Consider the following 17239-nt stretch of genomic DNA (forward strand, 5'->3'; position numbering starts at 1 on the left):
ATTCAAAGAATCTGAAGTGTAATATTAAAATTATTCTTAGATTAATGGTAAACATTAAATTATATAGATAGATTAATGTAAAGAAATAATTTGAATGTGAAAAATGATTTCAATTTCATCTAATATTCAATGACTATTACTTTTTAACATAACAAAACATAGATGTTGTAAACACTCAATTTTAACGGGGTAATGACATGAACTAATCACTAACTAATATTAAATTATTATTAGCATATAAAATATAAAATATAAAATATATAATATATAAAAAGTAGGAAGAAAAATATGTGAGGAGGAGGTAACATGTGACATGAAATGGAAGGAGAAAGTGACATGAGGAAAGGAGAAAATGACATGAGAGAAGAAGAAAGTGATATCTGACATGAAGTAATGTTTTTTATTATATTGTTAATAGATGTGTGAAACGGAATGTTTTTAAAACGTGACACGCAAGTGTAAAGAGTCTCGCTTTGGTTTCACTCATTCTCACGACATCCACCTCTTCATCTCTCTACTTCACCCCAACCTTCTGCCAATAATGTTCACCGTCAGAATTCAATCCACGGCCACCGTCATGCACTTGCGCCTCCATCAAAACGCCGTCGTCTCTTCCAACTACTTCTTCAACCATTCCCGACCCGTCAGGAACATGAAACCTATCAGGGTTTCAATGTCTTCTCTTCCTCCCTCTGACCCTTTCGAAATTTGTGTTAAAGCTTCTGTTACCACTCCCAACAGGATCGGTGATTGTAAGTAATTTTTATCCCTTTTTCATATGCAGCTTTCTTCAATTCAATGTTATGTGTTTCCTTCTACAATTATTAAGTGATACTAACAGATATTCAACTTTAAAATGTTAGCAGTGTGAATTAATATGTTCTTTTATGTTATATTTTTTTCACCATTTTTATATAGTTAGCATTATATGTTTAAAATGTTATTTTTGTAATTATGAACAAAATATATGAATTAGAAAGAAAAAGGTGGCCTAGAGGCTATGGTGGGATCTAGGTTGGGTAGCCAACTATATGAGTTTCTTATACATTCTTGTTTTATCATCATTTAATTTCAAAAAAATAAAAATACAAATGCATTATAAATTATGTACTGATTATGTATATATTAAACTCAAAGTAAAATTGACCTACTGATTTAAACTTATAGTACCTATGTGAATTCCAATCAATTAGTGACTCTTGGTTGAATTGTCTTTCCAGGCCCATTTTGCCAAAGGGTATTGCTCACACTAGAGGAAAAACATCTACCCTATGACTTGAAGTTGGTAGATTTGGCCAACAAGCCAGAGTGGTAATCTTCTTTCTGTTCCATTTTTCTAGGCTTAGTTTTCAATTTGTGCTAATAGAGTTTTTATTTTCATTAAACTGAATCACCTATTCATCACAACATGGTCTTATCTGGTGCTGCTGCTACTTTAGTTGTTGCTCATCATTTGTTTTGGTAGAGTAGGTTCTTAAAAATCAATCCACAGGGTAAAGTACCTGTGATAAAGTTTCGTGAGAAGTGGGTTGCAGATTCAGATGTTATCACACAAACACTTGAAGAGAAGTATCCTAGCCCACCATTGACAACCCCGCCTGAGAAGACTACAGTGTATGCATGTTTTCTCTAATTTATGTGGTACATTCATCCATCTTCTAGATAGTCTCATTACTAGGCCTTGATGCTATATGTAGTTTTCTTGCACAATGTTACGTGACTTGGAATTCTGCCCCCACCCCACCCCACCCCACCCCCCACATATGTTTTCCCCCTTTTCCATGCTCCATTTCCATTCATTCATGTTTACATGCACATCTAATCTAATGCATGGATGTTTTGCAAGTCTTTTTTGGTTTCACATCTTTCCTTTCATAAAAGTCCTTGGGTGGCTGTTAGTAAGGACTAAGGACAAAGGAATAGTCCTGTTAAGGCTATAAGTGGACGCTTAGAGAAATTCCACCAAAAGGATCTGAGAATTTTTTTGTTTTCATAGTTCATACCTTTTTTAAGTCGAGTAGAAATATAAAATTGTCAACAAACTTTACTAGAATGCTTCAGCTGAAAATAAAATATACAAAAGATAGTCATATTTAAGATTTGAGATGGAGGAATCAAATAGCATCTGGAGTTATTTAAGTTTCCTTTCATAAGCCTAACTCATTGTCTCACTTCCTTGTTGTGTGGAGTGATGTGAAGATCAGCTCTTCGCATTTATGTGTTTTTTTTCCAGTTTATAATCTTAAGTCATACCATCCTGTCTTGAATACAGTTCTGCATGCTTTGTCTAATACATTTCATTCTTTAAAACTTCCATAGTCATCTCTTCACATATAACAACTTCTTGGTAATTGAGACCAAGAAGGGAGTAGATGACTGAACATGCTATTTTTCTTTATTCATATAACCTTTGTTTCTGAGTTGGTAAAATTTTCAATCAGAGTTGATTGTTGTTATATTGCTTATGTGGCTTGGTTTCTGTTTGTTTTCAATCTTGGATGTTCCTTTGTTTTTAAAGATTAGGTCTAGAGTTATATACCATCTTAAATTTTGCCTGCAGTGGGTCGAAGATCTTTTCCACCTTTATTGGGTTTCTCAAGAGCAAAGATCCCAATGATGGAACAGAGCAAGCGTTACTAAGCGAACTGACCTCTTTCAATGATTACCTCAAGGAAAATGTGTCTTCTTTCATTATCTATTTGTTTTTTGTTTTCGATCTGATCAGTTTGTTGTTTCTAGTATAAAACCTTTTTAAGCTATAAAGTAGACAACGAAATTGTTTTACACACATATCATTTGGTTTAATCCAATGATTATGTAACAAAAAATGAATTAAATGTTGTACTGTCCAGCCATGTAATTGATTCTCGCAGTTTGTCTTGCTTTGGTATTTGCTTATTTTTAAAAAGTGCAGGAAATTCTCTACATTTTTATTCAATTGACTGATCCTTTTCTCTTTTAAGGGTCCTTTAGTCAATGGGAAAGAGATATCTGCCATAGACTTGTCAATTGGACCAAAGCTATACCATATGGAGATTGCGTTGGGGCATTTTAAGAAATGGACTGTACCCGATTCCCTTCCCTTTTTGAAGTCTTATATGAAGGTATGTTCAAGATGAGCCTACCTTGTCACTATCTTCATATGATTCTCTTTTACTCTAGGAAGACAATTTTCCAATTTAGAATTGTATGGCTGGTTACTTTCCTTTAATCCCATATATTTGCTGGCAAATATAAAACACCGAAAGTAGATTGAGTTTGTGGAGATTGTATGTGAAAGATATTCTGTCATGTATGGTCCATGTTGAAAACGCCATAGGTTAATGGGAGAATAATCTTGTCACCAAGAAGGTTTATGTTCAGAATTCTTTTGAGCACAACTATTTTCACTAATTTAACATGGGAGTGGCCAGTAAGTTAAAAATATAGATAAATTATTCCAGACCAAATTGGACTGTGACTAATAAAATGATTTTACCGAAATTTACTGTTGTATATCATTTTCATGGGGTCAATTTTTACAACGAAGTTCAATAATTAGTTGTTTTGTGGTTGTTGACCCCTTATGCATTAGAAGTTCTTCAGCTTAACTTATGTTGTATGGTACTTGGAAATAGCCTCTCCGCTTGTGGGGTAAGGGTACGTATATCTATTCATTCTAGACCTCACTAAGTGAGAGACATCGGCCGTTTTTTTTAATATTGTATGCTACATGTATATATCTTCTTCTAATAATAATGTCAAAACATACAGGCTATTTTCTCAAAGGAATCATTCATTAAAACACGCACACAACCCCAAGATGTCATTGAAGGTTGGCGTCCAAAAGTCAAGGGCTGAAATCCATTGTCATTTTCATGAAAGGCTCAGCTCATCTCTAATATAGTATATATTCAACAGATGTAAATATGCAATCCATCAAGAGTTCTAGATCTATATTGTTTTGCTATGAGTTCTTAAGATACATGCATTTATAGGAATGATTGCCAATGAGTTCTTAATACATTCCAGAAGCAATTGGTGTTACATCTTAGAATGATTGCAATGAGCTTTACATTTTCATTGCACTAGCAGAGAAGCAACACACTCCACTGTTTGGACATGTGTATACATGTCACAATGAACTATGTAGAACCAAATTCTGACTAGTTTAGTTGGTACATACAGTTTATACACTTCATTATCAAATAGAAACAGCTATAGGATACCTAAGCCGAAAAAACTCAAAACATGTATATTTTTTTCTCCAACAGAAAACAATACTATTATAAACTTTATGTCTTTTTGGAAAATCCCACAACATATTATAAACTTTATGTCTTTTGCGAGTAATTACTATAGACTATTTTTTCTTCTAAATTACCTCTTAAACTTTATTAACTTGTAAAATTGGTCAACATATGAATATATTGTTAAAATACTAATAGACCAACAAAGAAATCACAATAATTAGACCTACAACAAAAACAATACAACATTGTAGGTATATCTAGATGAAACAATTATTGAAATACAAATTTGATTGAGAAGAACATATGAAAATTTTAGATTTAAAAATGGTTAATATAATAGTATCTGTATATAAAAAATAAAATAACAAATATCTAACTATCTAACTATATAAGACTAAAAGGAAATGCATATATTAACAAATAATAAGGTGTTAGTCTAATGGAGTAATGTCTCATTAGGTTTTCAGAATGATCAAAATGTTAAAAGTTCAATTTCTGGGAGCGTTATTTGTTGGGATGGATAGTCATGCTCCCATCTTTATGCAGAAGTTAATTTTACCAACAATTAATTAAAATTTAAGGAGGAAACGAGGAAGAAAATGATTGAAAAAGTTTATGGTATTACTTTTCCGGTTTTCCCAACTTTTTTTAATCCCATATGAGTGTTTTTTAGAAATTGAAGATGGCGATCCCGATCCCAATCCCAAAAAAACGAATAATGCCATTATTGTAATTGAGTAACGGAGGCAATGTCAAACTGAAAAAGTGAAACGAAACACCCACGTGTCGTTTTACACATTCACTAACTCTTCTGTTTCTCTCACATTCTCTTTCCTTCTTATTAATTAATTAATTAACCAAACCCTTTCTCTCTCAATCTCTTTCTCCGATCAAAAATCCCTTTTTGTTCTTGATCCCATTCAACATGGACGAGAATTCAGCTCTCATTGAAGCCATTCTCAGGGAACAAGAAGAAGAGGAAGAAGCTCACATAAGAAGATATAAACTCACATCAAAATACTACACAGACAAAGCTAACCAAATTAACGAATGGCAAACGGTGTCGTATCAAAAACGCAACCGCAAACACAATTCCAAGCAGCCTATTGCCTCTGATAATCACAATTCCGCTGATCTTCGTCTCCACGTCGGCGATCCTTCCTCCTCCTCCTCCTCCGCCGACGTCTTTCGCTCCGTCGAGAAGCATTCCGAGGAGCGTCGCCGCCGGATAATTGAGTCTCAGATCGACGCGGCTGCTGCATCGGCGGATTCTGCTGCGAGCAGATCGAAGCTGCATTCCGATGATGACGACGATGATGATCATGGTGCTGAAGGCGGAGCTGTTCAGAGCGGTTCTTCGGTGGTGAAGAAGGTGAAGCAGAAGAAGCCGAAGGTGACAGTAGCAGAGGCCGCGTCTAGGATCAATGCTGATGAACTCAGCGCGTTTCTCGCTGAAATTACTGTGAGTGTTGACTTTCAATTTTGTGATTGATCTGATGTGATAGTGATTCGATTCTAATTATATGAATGGAAACTGTTTAATCTTATTGATCGTGATGTTTTCTGTGTCATGTGTGCGCAGGCTTCGTATGAATCACAGCAAGATATTCAGCTGATGCGATTTGCTGATTATTTCGGTCGTGCTTTCTCGTCTGTGAGTGGAGCTCAATTCCCGTGGCTGAAGACGTTCAAGGAGTCCACCGTTGTAAAGATTGTTGATGTGAGTTGTTTTCATTCCCGAGAAAAAAAGTATAATTTGAATTTGAGTACAAAAGTTGTTTGTTTTTCTGAATTTGTGAATTGCGACTGGGAGCGTTGTACTGGACAGAGGGGGAAAAGGAGTTCTTTTGTGATGCAACATATAGTATTTTGAAATGCATGACTTACCTTTGATGTGATTTTATCATTTTCAATCTGTCTCACAAGATTTTGTGACATTCTGATCTTATCATTTTAAATCAGTCTGATATTCTGATTTATGGTCATTGTTATTTTGTATTGTTTAGATGTTATTAATTTATGGTTAATGACAGTAATTGGTGTTTCATATCATTTTGACCTTCTGAACAGATCCCTCTGTTGCATATATCCGAGGATATTTACAAAATATCGACCGACTGGATTGGTCACAGATCATTTGAAGCACTTGGGTCCTTTGTGCTGTGGTCATTGGACAGCATTTTCGCAGACCTTGCCAGTCATCAGGGAGTTGCTAAGGGATCTAAAAAGGTGGCCCAGCAATCATCATCGAAATCTCAGGTATCTTTTGAAATCATACCATGTGCTGCACAATTTGACATGTTTTTAATGGTGTGCAGAAAAAGAATATGATATGACAGGAGATCAGTTTATGTCAATCATTTAAAACAGATGACTTCAAATTTTATTTCTACCAGTCTCAGTTTTTGGGGGGTCTTTAATTGCTAAATATTAGTTACTGAGACAAATGGGTAGCCATTACTTTTCTGTGTCTACTTGCATGAATTGAACACACTTGATGGAGTATTGTAACTTATGTTCTCAAGCTTCAATAATCTATGTAGTTAACAATGAATGCTGTATGCGAGATCTGGCTTGCCAACTGAATTGCTTATGATCTGCCTAATTTTAATGTCCAAGCAAAAAAGATTCCCCCTCTTTTGTCACATTTTTTCATTTCAATGATGGTAAGAAGAAACATCAAGTCTTAGTATTGAAAACTTTCTCTGAATGATGATAGTAATTTTAAGGAATTTCACAATTTTGTCTTGGTTTCTGTACTAAATTGGCTCCATTTAAATCGGATATGGCCATAATTGAATCTTCATCACTCTTAACTCTTAAGCTTTTGACTTAGACCTTGAAAGGTTTTCATGTGCTTGCTTAGCTTTATTAGCAATAGTGATTAGTGGGTGACTAGCTTGTTAATCAATATGAAGTGTGGGCAATCATGTTATGTGTTCTATGAGACTGAATTGTGTTAAGTGATGGAAAGGATAGTTGGCAGAGACAGGGAGGGAGAAGCTTGGATGTGGATCTAGTATAGTAGTATGTACACCTCCTTGAACAGAAGTCTCTATGATAACCTGATCCTCAATTTTGAAGTGTTTTGTTGATTTTCTGGAAATATATACCAATAAGGGAAAATTCACTTCTATCACCGCTATGACATTCACAAAGGATGCCCTTTTAACAGAATTCTGTGTATTATGGAATCAACTCCTCGTGTCTGACTTTTTCAATGAAATTTGAATTGCTTTTGAGCTATATAAGTATATAACATACAGTTGATTATTTGGTGTAATATGGTGTATCATTTAAATTGCAGGTTGCCATATTTGTGGTGTTAGCAATGGTGCTTCGACGAAAACCTGATGTACTGATTAATTTATTGCCAATAATGAGGGAGAGTAAAAAATATCAAGGGCAGGATAAACTCCCTGTCATTGTTTGGATGATTGCCCAGGTGACTGTTTTTAACATGATTTCTTACCTTCCCACCCTCAACATGCACATGAAGTATCTATTTGAATTTTAAACTGGATTTTAACTTGTATAGGCTTCTCAAGGAGATCTAGTTATGGGATTGTACTTGTGGGCATCTCTTCTCTTGCCCATGCTGAGTAGCAAGTCTGGTTGTAATCCACAGTCAAGAGACTTGATTTTACAGTTGATTGAGAGGTAGGGGAACCTTTGTGATTCAACATCAATTCCCCTGATTTATTTATGATAAAATGTGTAGAGTTCCTTGCTGATCCTTCTTGATTTTAATGAGTTCTCTCCTTTCTATTATTTTTAAACAGAATTATCGCATTTCCTAAAGCTCGTCCTATCTTGCTTAATGGAGCTGTCAGAAAGGGGGAGCGTGTTGTGCCGCCATCAGCTCTTGATACTCTATTGAGAGTCACTTTCCCTCTTCCTTCAGCCCGTGTCAAGGTAGTTTTGTTTTGTTTGAGCAATAGAATCTTGTCTATTTTCTGATGACAGGCATTGCAATCATCAGTTATTAACTGAGTTACTCTTCTGGTATTTTTATTCTTATATTTTGTTAAAGGCCACTGAGAGATTTGAGGTTGTTTATCCAACACTAAAAGAGGTAGCCCTTGCTGGGTCCCCTGGAAGTAAAGGAGTAAAGCAACTTGCACAACAAATATTAAGCTTTGCAATTAAAGCTGCAGGAGAAGGTGATGCTGAGATAATGTGGATTGTTATTTTTATTTATTTATTTCAAATTCTGCACATGTCAAGTACTTATTTGCAATGTATGGTGTCTGCTCAAGTATATATAATTGAGAGTGGAAGTAGTTGGTGTTGTAATTTAGTACGAAAACTTAAATGCTTGAATCATTTGCAGCCAATCCTGACCTGTCAAAGGAGGCAAGTGATATTGTTATTTGGTGTTTGACTCAGAACCCTGAATGTTACAAGCAATGGGTAAGAGAAAAATATTTAACATTTTTTTATATTTGCTTCCTACTTCCCCCCTTAAGTTTCTCTTTTGCTACTAACATAATTCTACGTTGAATGTTCGGAAACAGGATTTGCTTTATACAGATAACCTTGAAGCAAGTATTGCTGTACTAAGAAAGTTTTCAGATGAATGGAAGGATCACTCTGTTAAACATCCTGTTCTTGATCCATTGAGAGAAACTCTTAGGAGTTTCAGTCAGAAGGTAAGCTTTATCTGTTTTTACTTATAAAAAAAATCTTTATCTATTTTACTTCTAAGTGTAGGTATGGACAAAATTGGGGTTCATTGATTGATTGGAAACAAATCATTGTGCTTAAACTTTATTGATATCTTGCAACATTGATTTAATCAGATCTCTGTTACATGTTTCAAAATTTAATAGGCCAATTCAACTATGCCATTGTAGAGGATGCATTCTATCTTGAACCTAATTCTATTGAATGTGTAATTGGAAAAGGAATGTCATATCCTCTGTTGCATGTTTTAATCAGATCCTCTGTTGCATGTTTTAATCAGATCCTCTGTTACATGTTCTAATAAGATCCTCTGTTACATGTTTTAATAAGATCCTCTGTTATATATTTCCCAAATTTAACAGGCCAATTCAACTATGCCATTGTAGAGAATGCATTTTAAATTTAACCTAATTCTATTGTATTTGTATTTGGAAAACGAATGTCACATATCCCTTAATTTGTCTTCATATTATAGAACGAGAAGGCCTTGACTGATGTGGAGGATGATGCTCATCGAGCACTGCTGAAGGATGCAGACAAGTACTGCAAAATCATTTTGGGGCGACTGTCACAAGGTCATGGATGCATAAAGAGCATGGCATTTGTTTCTGTCATATTTGCGGCTGGTGCTGTTTTCATTTCTCAGAACCCGCATCTCTGGAATTATGACAAACTGTCAGAAATGTTGAACCTGTCTTAAGTTGACAGAATTACCAGTTGGCTTACTCCCCTTATGCTCAGGGTGAATGGCTTTTGCCTACAATGTGATGACAGATTCAATTTGTCTTAGTCGTCAACATAGCGAAAGCAAAAATAGGAGGAACAACAGAAACCAGGGATGCTTGCTATGGCCAATTTACATTGGTTTTGATGTGTGTTCTCTCGAGTTTTAGGTTAATTTGAGAATTCACTTTCACCAAAATCCAATAGTGGCTTGTTATATATTGTTTTTAAGATAAGTGCCAAATGGCTATAGAGAAAAGTAAACCTAGTGAAACTCAAATTGTGCCTGAAAGCAAATTTTGAAGTGTTAAAATTCCCATTTGTTCGGATCTTGGTTTGGGCCATATTTGTTTTTTTTATTACTTTTGGGACAGAAGTTAATAAAGCATGTTATAACATTATATCAGATGGGTCTTTATTCTATTGAAAATTTGCATTTTAAGGCCTGCTACAGTCTTGTGATTAGGTTAGACACTCACTAGAATAAGTTTGTAGTTTTGGCATGTGATGTTGACACTTCTCTCTCTTTGGGCAACACTCCATTTGATTGCTATTGCCCAAAAATTTACAAATTTAAAATGACTCATGATTCAACTGGTAAATACCCATGCAAGTGACCCAATACTAGTAAATATAGTAACACAAGGTAATTCAGTATATATGAGTGACAACTTTATAATGACTTGGGCTACCTTTAATCTGAGTTAAGTTCTAGGGAGAAGCTCGGAAGTTATGGGTTTATTCCTATATGGGGCCACTCGCATGGATTATTTGCGGATGTCAAATCTCAAACATGAAAATATGCGTGTTAAGACTAGACTCTCATATTAGTTAAGTTTGGATGGTTCCCTCTTTATGCCTAGTCTGGCTGATGTTACACCCAATTATTTTAATCAGAGTTTTAAGTTTTAATCATGCAATTAAGCTGTTAAATAGCTTATAACAGTTTTGACTATAGGGTTGTTCAAATCCAAAAATAAAATCAAAAGCCGATTAAAAAATAAAATCAAAAACCAATCCAAAGTAAACATGTATACTGGAAAAAGAATCTGCTTATAATCCACGATCTTTCCACCAACCAAACTAAAATCATCATATATGGACCATTTGGTGTAAAAAAAACAGTTTTTAATTTTAATATATAGGTGCTAAAGATGGAATGAATATACCTCGTGCATCTTATGCTTCAATTCGCTTCATGTACGAAGGAAGATACAGTGTCCTGTGTCCATCAAAAAATAAAAATAATAGAAGATACATTTATTATAAGATCAGAAATTGACCATTTGATGATACTAAAATGCCTGCAACAGTGCAGCCCATGTTCATGCACATGTCCTACGTCCGTACGTGAGGACTTTTGTTGGGGTCGTATAGCCATGAAACTAATAAAGTAAGATACTGTTGCTCATCCTCAAAAGGGTGAGGTTTATATAATTATTCTTAGTATGTTTTGTAATACTTGGTAGAGAATAAATTTGACCCAAAAAGAACTAATTTGAGCTACATTGAAATATTTGGAGACCATTTTATGCATTTTCTTTTTTAGATGACTAAATTGGTAAGGTAAATAAATACGAGACTAAAATGAGTATTTACTCTTAAAGTATACACCATTATTCTTCAAAGATTTTGAGATCTTAATATGATATTCTAGTGCAAAACATTGACGTTATTAAGGTTGGCAACAGTGGAGAAGGCAAAGAGAGGAAAAAGAAAGGAAGAATGGTAACTAGAAACAAATGAAATAAGAAGAAAGGGCCCAACGATTAGTACAAACATGTTACTGAGTTGACAAAAGCAAATGAAAACAAAAAAACACCAGACACGCCGCTATTACCGCTCACTCCACTTTCACGTGATGTAATCTCTTTCTATCTCAATTACTTTTATCAATCAATCAATGTTAAAAAATAAAGTAAATTAACTTTCACTAAAAAATAATTTCTCAGAAATTTTAATCAGATTATTTTTTATTGGTGTCAAAAGAGAATGATATATAAGAATTATATGTGGAATTACTTTACTATTCCCTGCTACCCCTTTTCAACGCCTTAAACAACGGAATTAATTCTATTGCCCTTACATGTTTTGGTCTTCTTATTCCTATAAATATCCATGCAATTTGTTAACAAGAGATATAATTAAGATTTAAACATTCATTCTCTTTTGCCTTTTTATTTTCCTCTGCAAGTTAAGTGAGTCCTTCATATCTATCATAGTAATGGCAGTACTTTCATACACCACCTTCATTGTCCTCTCTTTGCTTCTTTTGGTTACATTCTCTAATGTGGCTGAGGTACATAACAACAAATATACATAAACACACTTTACTTTAATTTCCTCAATTATGCTTGCTTCTCTATAAATTTGCAATACACAATTAATTGTTCTACCTCAAGTAAAATTGTGTTTCTGTTTAATCCTATTATTACAGGTTTATGGTAGTGCAAATCTTCGTCCTTCAGGTATATACATTAAGAAACTTTGAATTTACAAAACTCTCAATTTTGCATAGAAGTAACCAACATTTTAATGTTAATTTCATAGGCTCTTTATAATGTTAGCTAATAATAGTGTGAAACAATTATATGTACAGATTGTAAACCAAAGTGTAGTTATCGTTGTTCAGCAACTTCACATAAGAAGCCATGCATGTTTTTCTGCCAAAAGTGTTGTGCTACATGTCTCTGTGTTCCTCCTGGTACATATGGCAACAAGCAAACTTGCCCTTGCTACAATAGCTGGAAGACAAAGGAAGGAGCACCCAAATGCCCTTAGTTAATAGTACTCTTTTTTCTTCTTCATATATAACTATATAAAAGTAAGCAATGTAATCTTATAATTCTTCTATAACTTTTTTCTCTGCATAAATATAAGCAATTGTTACTGATTAGTAGTAGAACTGTGGAAGGGCACATTTTGTTTTGTACCCTTCAGAGGGAGAATATTTTTACCTAATATAAGTATCTTTGGTGCTACGATTATAGTCACCTAGCTTATGAAATTTAGATGCAAATTTATGTTTTTGATTGATAATGATTTATAAACAGTGCATGTGTGTATGAATGTGCTGAAGAAAAATAGAACATCTATATCAGACTTAGATGTTTGTACCGGATGATTGGAGCCTTACGAGTCATTATAGGTTGACAGAGATCACTTGTATCCAATAATGTCTCATTTTTTATCTCGGATTAATTATAATATTACTTTTTGTCAAGTATTTGGACATAATGCATGTTACTTGGATACTAATGAGCACTAAGTTAGTCAAATAATAAGTAAATTTTTGTTACTTAATAGAGTACCAGCAAAGGATTTTTTTTGCATGAGTCAGAAATATGTTATTAATGAAAAATTATTAGAAAGAAAGAAAATGAGTTGTGTATCGACAAACTAACTCTCTTTTTAACATGGTTAGTATATCTATTAACACTTATTAATTACTGAATAAAAATCATCAATAAAAATTATATATAATTGGTGAGAGTATTGAAGTGTTGATGATCACCTCATTTTCACTTTAGCTTTGCTTGTTTTGAAATTGGCTTACTCCCCTTATGCTCAGGGTGAATGGCTTTTGCCTACAATGTGATGACAGATTCAATTTGTCTTAGTCGTCAACATAGCGAAAGCAAAAATAGGAGGAACAACAGAAACCAGGGATGCTTGCTATGGCCAATTTACATTGGTTTTGATGTGTGTTCTCTCGAGTTTTAGGTTAATTTGAGAATTCACTTTCACCAAAATCCAATAGTGGCTTGTTATATATTGTTTTTAAGATAAGTGCCAAATGGCTATAGAGAAAAGTAAACCTAGTGAAACTCAAATTGTGCCTGAAAGCAAATTTTGAAGTGTTAAAATTCCCATTTGTTCGGATCTTGGTTTGGGCCATATTTGTTTTTTTTATTACTTTTGGGACAGAAGTTAATAAAGCATGTTATAACATTATATCAGATGGGTCTTTATTCTATTGAAAATTTGCATTTTAAGGCCTGCTACAGTCTTGTGATTAGGTTAGACACTCACTAGAATAAGTTTGTAGTTTTGGCATGTGATGTTGACACTTCTCTCTCTTTGGGCAACACTCCATTTGATTGCTATTGCCCAAAAATTTACAAATTTAAAATGACTCATGATTCAACTGGTAAATACCCATGCAAGTGACCCAATACTAGTAAATATAGTAACACAAGGTAATTCAGTATATATGAGTGACAACTTTATAATGACTTGGGCTACCTTTAATCTGAGTTAAGTTCTAGGGAGAAGCTCGGAAGTTATGGGTTTATTCCTATATGGGGCCACTCGCATGGATTATTTGCGGATGTCAAATCTCAAACATGAAAATATGCGTGTTAAGACTAGACTCTCATATTAGTTAAGTTTGGATGGTTCCCTCTTTATGCCTAGTCTGGCTGATGTTACACCCAATTATTTTAATCAGAGTTTTAAGTTTTAATCATGCAATTAAGCTGTTAAATAGCTTATAACAGTTTTGACTATAGGGTTGTTCAAATCCAAAAATAAAATCAAAAGCCGATTAAAAAATAAAATCAAAAACCAATCCAAAGTAAACATGTATACTGGAAAAAGAATCTGCTTATAATCCACGATCTTTCCACCAACCAAACTAAAATCATCATATATGGACCATTTGGTGTAAAAAAAACAGTTTTTAATTTTAATATATAGGTGCTAAAGATGGAATGAATATACCTCGTGCATCTTATGCTTCAATTCGCTTCATGTACGAAGGAAGATACAGTGTCCTGTGTCCATCAAAAAATAAAAATAATAGAAGATACATTTATTATAAGATCAGAAATTGACCATTTGATGATACTAAAATGCCTGCAACAGTGCAGCCCATGTTCATGCACATGTCCTACGTCCGTACGTGAGGACTTTTGTTGGGGTCGTATAGCCATGAAACTAATAAAGTAAGATACTGTTGCTCATCCTCAAAAGGGTGAGGTTTATATAATTATTCTTAGTATGTTTTGTAATACTTGGTAGAGAATAAATTTGACCCAAAAAGAACTAATTTGAGCTACATTGAAATATTTGGAGACCATTTTATGCATTTTCTTTTTTAGATGACTAAATTGGTAAGGTAAATAAATACGAGACTAAAATGAGTATTTACTCTTAAAGTATACACCATTATTCTTCAAAGATTTTGAGATCTTAATATGATATTCTAGTGCAAAACATTGACGTTATTAAGGTTGGCAACAGTGGAGAAGGCAAAGAGAGGAAAAAGAAAGGAAGAATGGTAACTAGAAACAAATGAAATAAGAAGAAAGGGCCCAACGATTAGTACAAACATGTTACTGAGTTGACAAAAGCAAATGAAAACAAAAAAACACCAGACACGCCGCTATTACCGCTCACTCCACTTTCACGTGATGTAATCTCTTTCTATCTCAATTACTTTTATCAATCAATCAATGTTAAAAAATAAAGTAAATTAACTTTCACTAAAAAATAATTTCTCAGAAATTTTAATCAGATTATTTTTTATTGGTGTCAAAAGAGAATGATATATAAGAATTATATGTGGAATTACTTTACTATTCCCTGCTACCCCTTTTCAACGCCTTAAACAACGGAATTAATTCTATTGCCCTTACATGTTTTGGTCTTCTTATTCCTATAAATATCCATGCAATTTGTTAACAAGAGATATAATTAAGATTTAAACATTCATTCTCTTTTGCCTTTTTATTTTCCTCTGCAAGTTAAGTGAGTCCTTCATATCTATCATAGTAATGGCAGTACTTTCATACACCACCTTCATTGTCCTCTCTTTGCTTCTTTTGGTTACATTCTCTAATGTGGCTGAGGTACATAACAACAAATATACATAAACACACTTTACTTTAATTTCCTCAATTATGCTTGCTTCTCTATAAATTTGCAATACACAATTAATTGTTCTACCTCAAGTAAAATTGTGTTTCTGTTTAATCCTATTATTACAGGTTTATGGTAGTGCAAATCTTCGTCCTTCAGGTATATACATTAAGAAACTTTGAATTTACAAAACTCTCAATTTTGCATAGAAGTAACCAACATTTTAATGTTAATTTCATAGGCTCTTTATAATGTTAGCTAATAATAGTGTGAAACAATTATATGTACAGATTGTAAACCAAAGTGTAGTTATCGTTGTTCAGCAACTTCACATAAGAAGCCATGCATGTTTTTCTGCCAAAAGTGTTGTGCTACATGTCTCTGTGTTCCTCCTGGTACATATGGCAACAAGCAAACTTGCCCTTGCTACAATAGCTGGAAGACAAAGGAAGGAGCACCCAAATGCCCTTAGTTAATAGTACTCTTTTTTCTTCTTCATATATAACTATATAAAAGTAAGCAATGTAATCTTATAATTCTTCTATAACTTTTTTCTCTGCATAAATATAAGCAATTGTTACTGATTAGTAGTAGAACTGTGGAAGGGCACATTTTGTTTTGTACCCTTCAGAGGGAGAATATTTTTACCTAATATAAGTATCTTTGGTGCTACGATTATAGTCACCTAGCTTATGAAATTTAGATGCAAATTTATGTTTTTGATTGATAATGATTTATAAACAGTGCATGTGTGTATGAATGTGCTGAAGAAAAATAGAACATCTATATCAGACTTAGATGTTTGTACCGGATGATTGGAGCCTTACGAGTCATTATAGGTTGACAGAGATCACTTGTATCCAATAATGTCTCATTTTTTATCTCGGATTAATTATAATATTACTTTTTGTCAAGTATTTGGACATAATGCATGTTACTTGGATACTAATGAGCACTAAGTTAGTCAAATAATAAGTAAATTTTTGTTACTTAATAGAGTACCAGCAAAGGATTTTTTTTGCATGAGTCAGAAATATGTTATTAATGAAAAATTATTAGAAAGAAAGAAAATGAGTTGTGTATCGACAAACTAACTCTCTTTTTAACATGGTTAGTATATCTATTAACACTTATTAATTACTGAATAAAAATCATCAATAAAAATTATATATAATTGGTGAGAGTATTGAAGTGTTGATGATCACCTCATTTTCACTTTAGCTTTGCTTGTTTTGAAAATGAAAGAATAAAATAAAATAGAGGGTATATATATATATATATATATGTGTGTGTTTTTCTGACCTTGTTATCTAAAAAATAAATAAAAATGATACTAAAAATACTATCCTAATATCATTATCATTTACCAAAGAGACACTAGTACACAACATTTAACGAGGCTAACTGTAAGCATGTTTTATAGTGAAAGCCAAATAGAAAACCAAACGTTTGTACTGAATGCCAAATCTATCAAGCAAGACATGTCTTCTTACTGAAATAAGGGATAATGTTATATCCTTCTACAAAAATACCTATGAGAAATATGATATATGTCAATTATAAACAAATAATTAATATACAAAATATAAACAAATCATTAATACATAAAGTCTTATTGTGACATATATTATTTTTTTTATGGGCAGGAGGATTTGTAGAAATATTTAATTTGAGAATATATTATTTTCCTTAAAAATATAGAATCTTCATTATTAGTTAATGTAATTTTTTGTCCT

General features: G+C 33.3%; 4 protein-coding genes across 4 annotated transcripts; all 4 read left to right on the forward strand.

Annotated features, from left to right (window-relative positions):
* Window positions 439-4148, forward strand: LOC109359087 (glutathione S-transferase DHAR3, chloroplastic-like). The gene is made up of 6 exons (XM_019603609.1): window positions 439-752; window positions 1221-1311; window positions 1471-1614; window positions 2561-2678; window positions 2964-3104; window positions 3754-4148. The coding sequence occupies exons 1-6, from the start codon at window positions 542-544 to the stop codon at window positions 3838-3840; spliced, it is 792 nt and encodes a 263-aa protein (XP_019459154.1). The 5' UTR covers window positions 439-541; the 3' UTR covers window positions 3841-4148.
* On the forward strand, window positions 4954-10064 carry LOC109361060. Its single transcript, XM_019606361.1, has 10 exons — window positions 4954-5694; window positions 5815-5952; window positions 6303-6491; window positions 7540-7677; window positions 7771-7892; window positions 8015-8147; window positions 8266-8395; window positions 8566-8645; window positions 8750-8884; window positions 9394-10064. Exons 1-10 carry the CDS (start codon window positions 5158-5160, stop codon window positions 9616-9618), a joined length of 1827 nt encoding a protein of 608 aa, XP_019461906.1. The 5' UTR covers window positions 4954-5157; the 3' UTR covers window positions 9619-10064.
* Window positions 11819-12670, forward strand: LOC109360016 (protein RSI-1-like). Its single transcript, XM_019604752.1, has 3 exons — window positions 11819-11940; window positions 12079-12109; window positions 12241-12670. Exons 1-3 carry the CDS (start codon window positions 11866-11868, stop codon window positions 12420-12422), a joined length of 288 nt encoding a protein of 95 aa, XP_019460297.1. The 5' UTR covers window positions 11819-11865; the 3' UTR covers window positions 12423-12670.
* LOC109360017 (protein RSI-1-like) lies at window positions 15372-16223 on the forward strand. The gene is made up of 3 exons (XM_019604753.1): window positions 15372-15493; window positions 15632-15662; window positions 15794-16223. Exons 1-3 carry the CDS (start codon window positions 15419-15421, stop codon window positions 15973-15975), a joined length of 288 nt encoding a protein of 95 aa, XP_019460298.1. The 5' UTR covers window positions 15372-15418; the 3' UTR covers window positions 15976-16223.

The sequence above is a fragment of the Lupinus angustifolius genome, chromosome LG11, assembly GCF_001865875.1.
Source record: "Lupinus angustifolius cultivar Tanjil chromosome LG11, LupAngTanjil_v1.0, whole genome shotgun sequence".
NCBI lineage: Eukaryota > Viridiplantae > Streptophyta > Magnoliopsida > Fabales > Fabaceae > Lupinus > Lupinus angustifolius.

Bases quoted from the DNA above. Each gene is read 5' to 3' on its own strand.
- LOC109359087 (XM_019603609.1), top strand. From the start codon at position 542: ATGTTCACCGTCAGAATTCAATCCACGGCCACCGTCATGCACTTGCGC. The intron at 1,312-1,470 runs GTAATCTTCTTT...TTGGTAGAGTAG, and splicing joins TTGGCCAACAAGCCAGAGTG to GTTCTTAAAAATCAATCCAC. The intron at 3,105-3,753 runs GTATGTTCAAGA...CAAAACATACAG, and splicing joins TTTTGAAGTCTTATATGAAG to GCTATTTTCTCAAAGGAATC.
- LOC109361060 (XM_019606361.1), top strand. From the start codon at position 5,158: ATGGACGAGAATTCAGCTCTCATTGAAGCCATTCTCAGGGAACAAGAA. The intron at 5,953-6,302 runs GTGAGTTGTTTT...CCTTCTGAACAG, and splicing joins CCGTTGTAAAGATTGTTGAT to ATCCCTCTGTTGCATATATC. The intron at 8,148-8,265 runs GTAGTTTTGTTT...ATTTTGTTAAAG, and splicing joins TTCCTTCAGCCCGTGTCAAG to GCCACTGAGAGATTTGAGGT.
- LOC109360016 (XM_019604752.1), top strand. From the start codon at position 11,866: ATGGCAGTACTTTCATACACCACCTTCATTGTCCTCTCTTTGCTTCTT. The intron at 11,941-12,078 runs GTACATAACAAC...CTATTATTACAG, and splicing joins CATTCTCTAATGTGGCTGAG to GTTTATGGTAGTGCAAATCT. The intron at 12,110-12,240 runs GTATATACATTA...TTATATGTACAG, and splicing joins TGCAAATCTTCGTCCTTCAG to ATTGTAAACCAAAGTGTAGT.
- LOC109360017 (XM_019604753.1), top strand. From the start codon at position 15,419: ATGGCAGTACTTTCATACACCACCTTCATTGTCCTCTCTTTGCTTCTT. The intron at 15,494-15,631 runs GTACATAACAAC...CTATTATTACAG, and splicing joins CATTCTCTAATGTGGCTGAG to GTTTATGGTAGTGCAAATCT. The intron at 15,663-15,793 runs GTATATACATTA...TTATATGTACAG, and splicing joins TGCAAATCTTCGTCCTTCAG to ATTGTAAACCAAAGTGTAGT.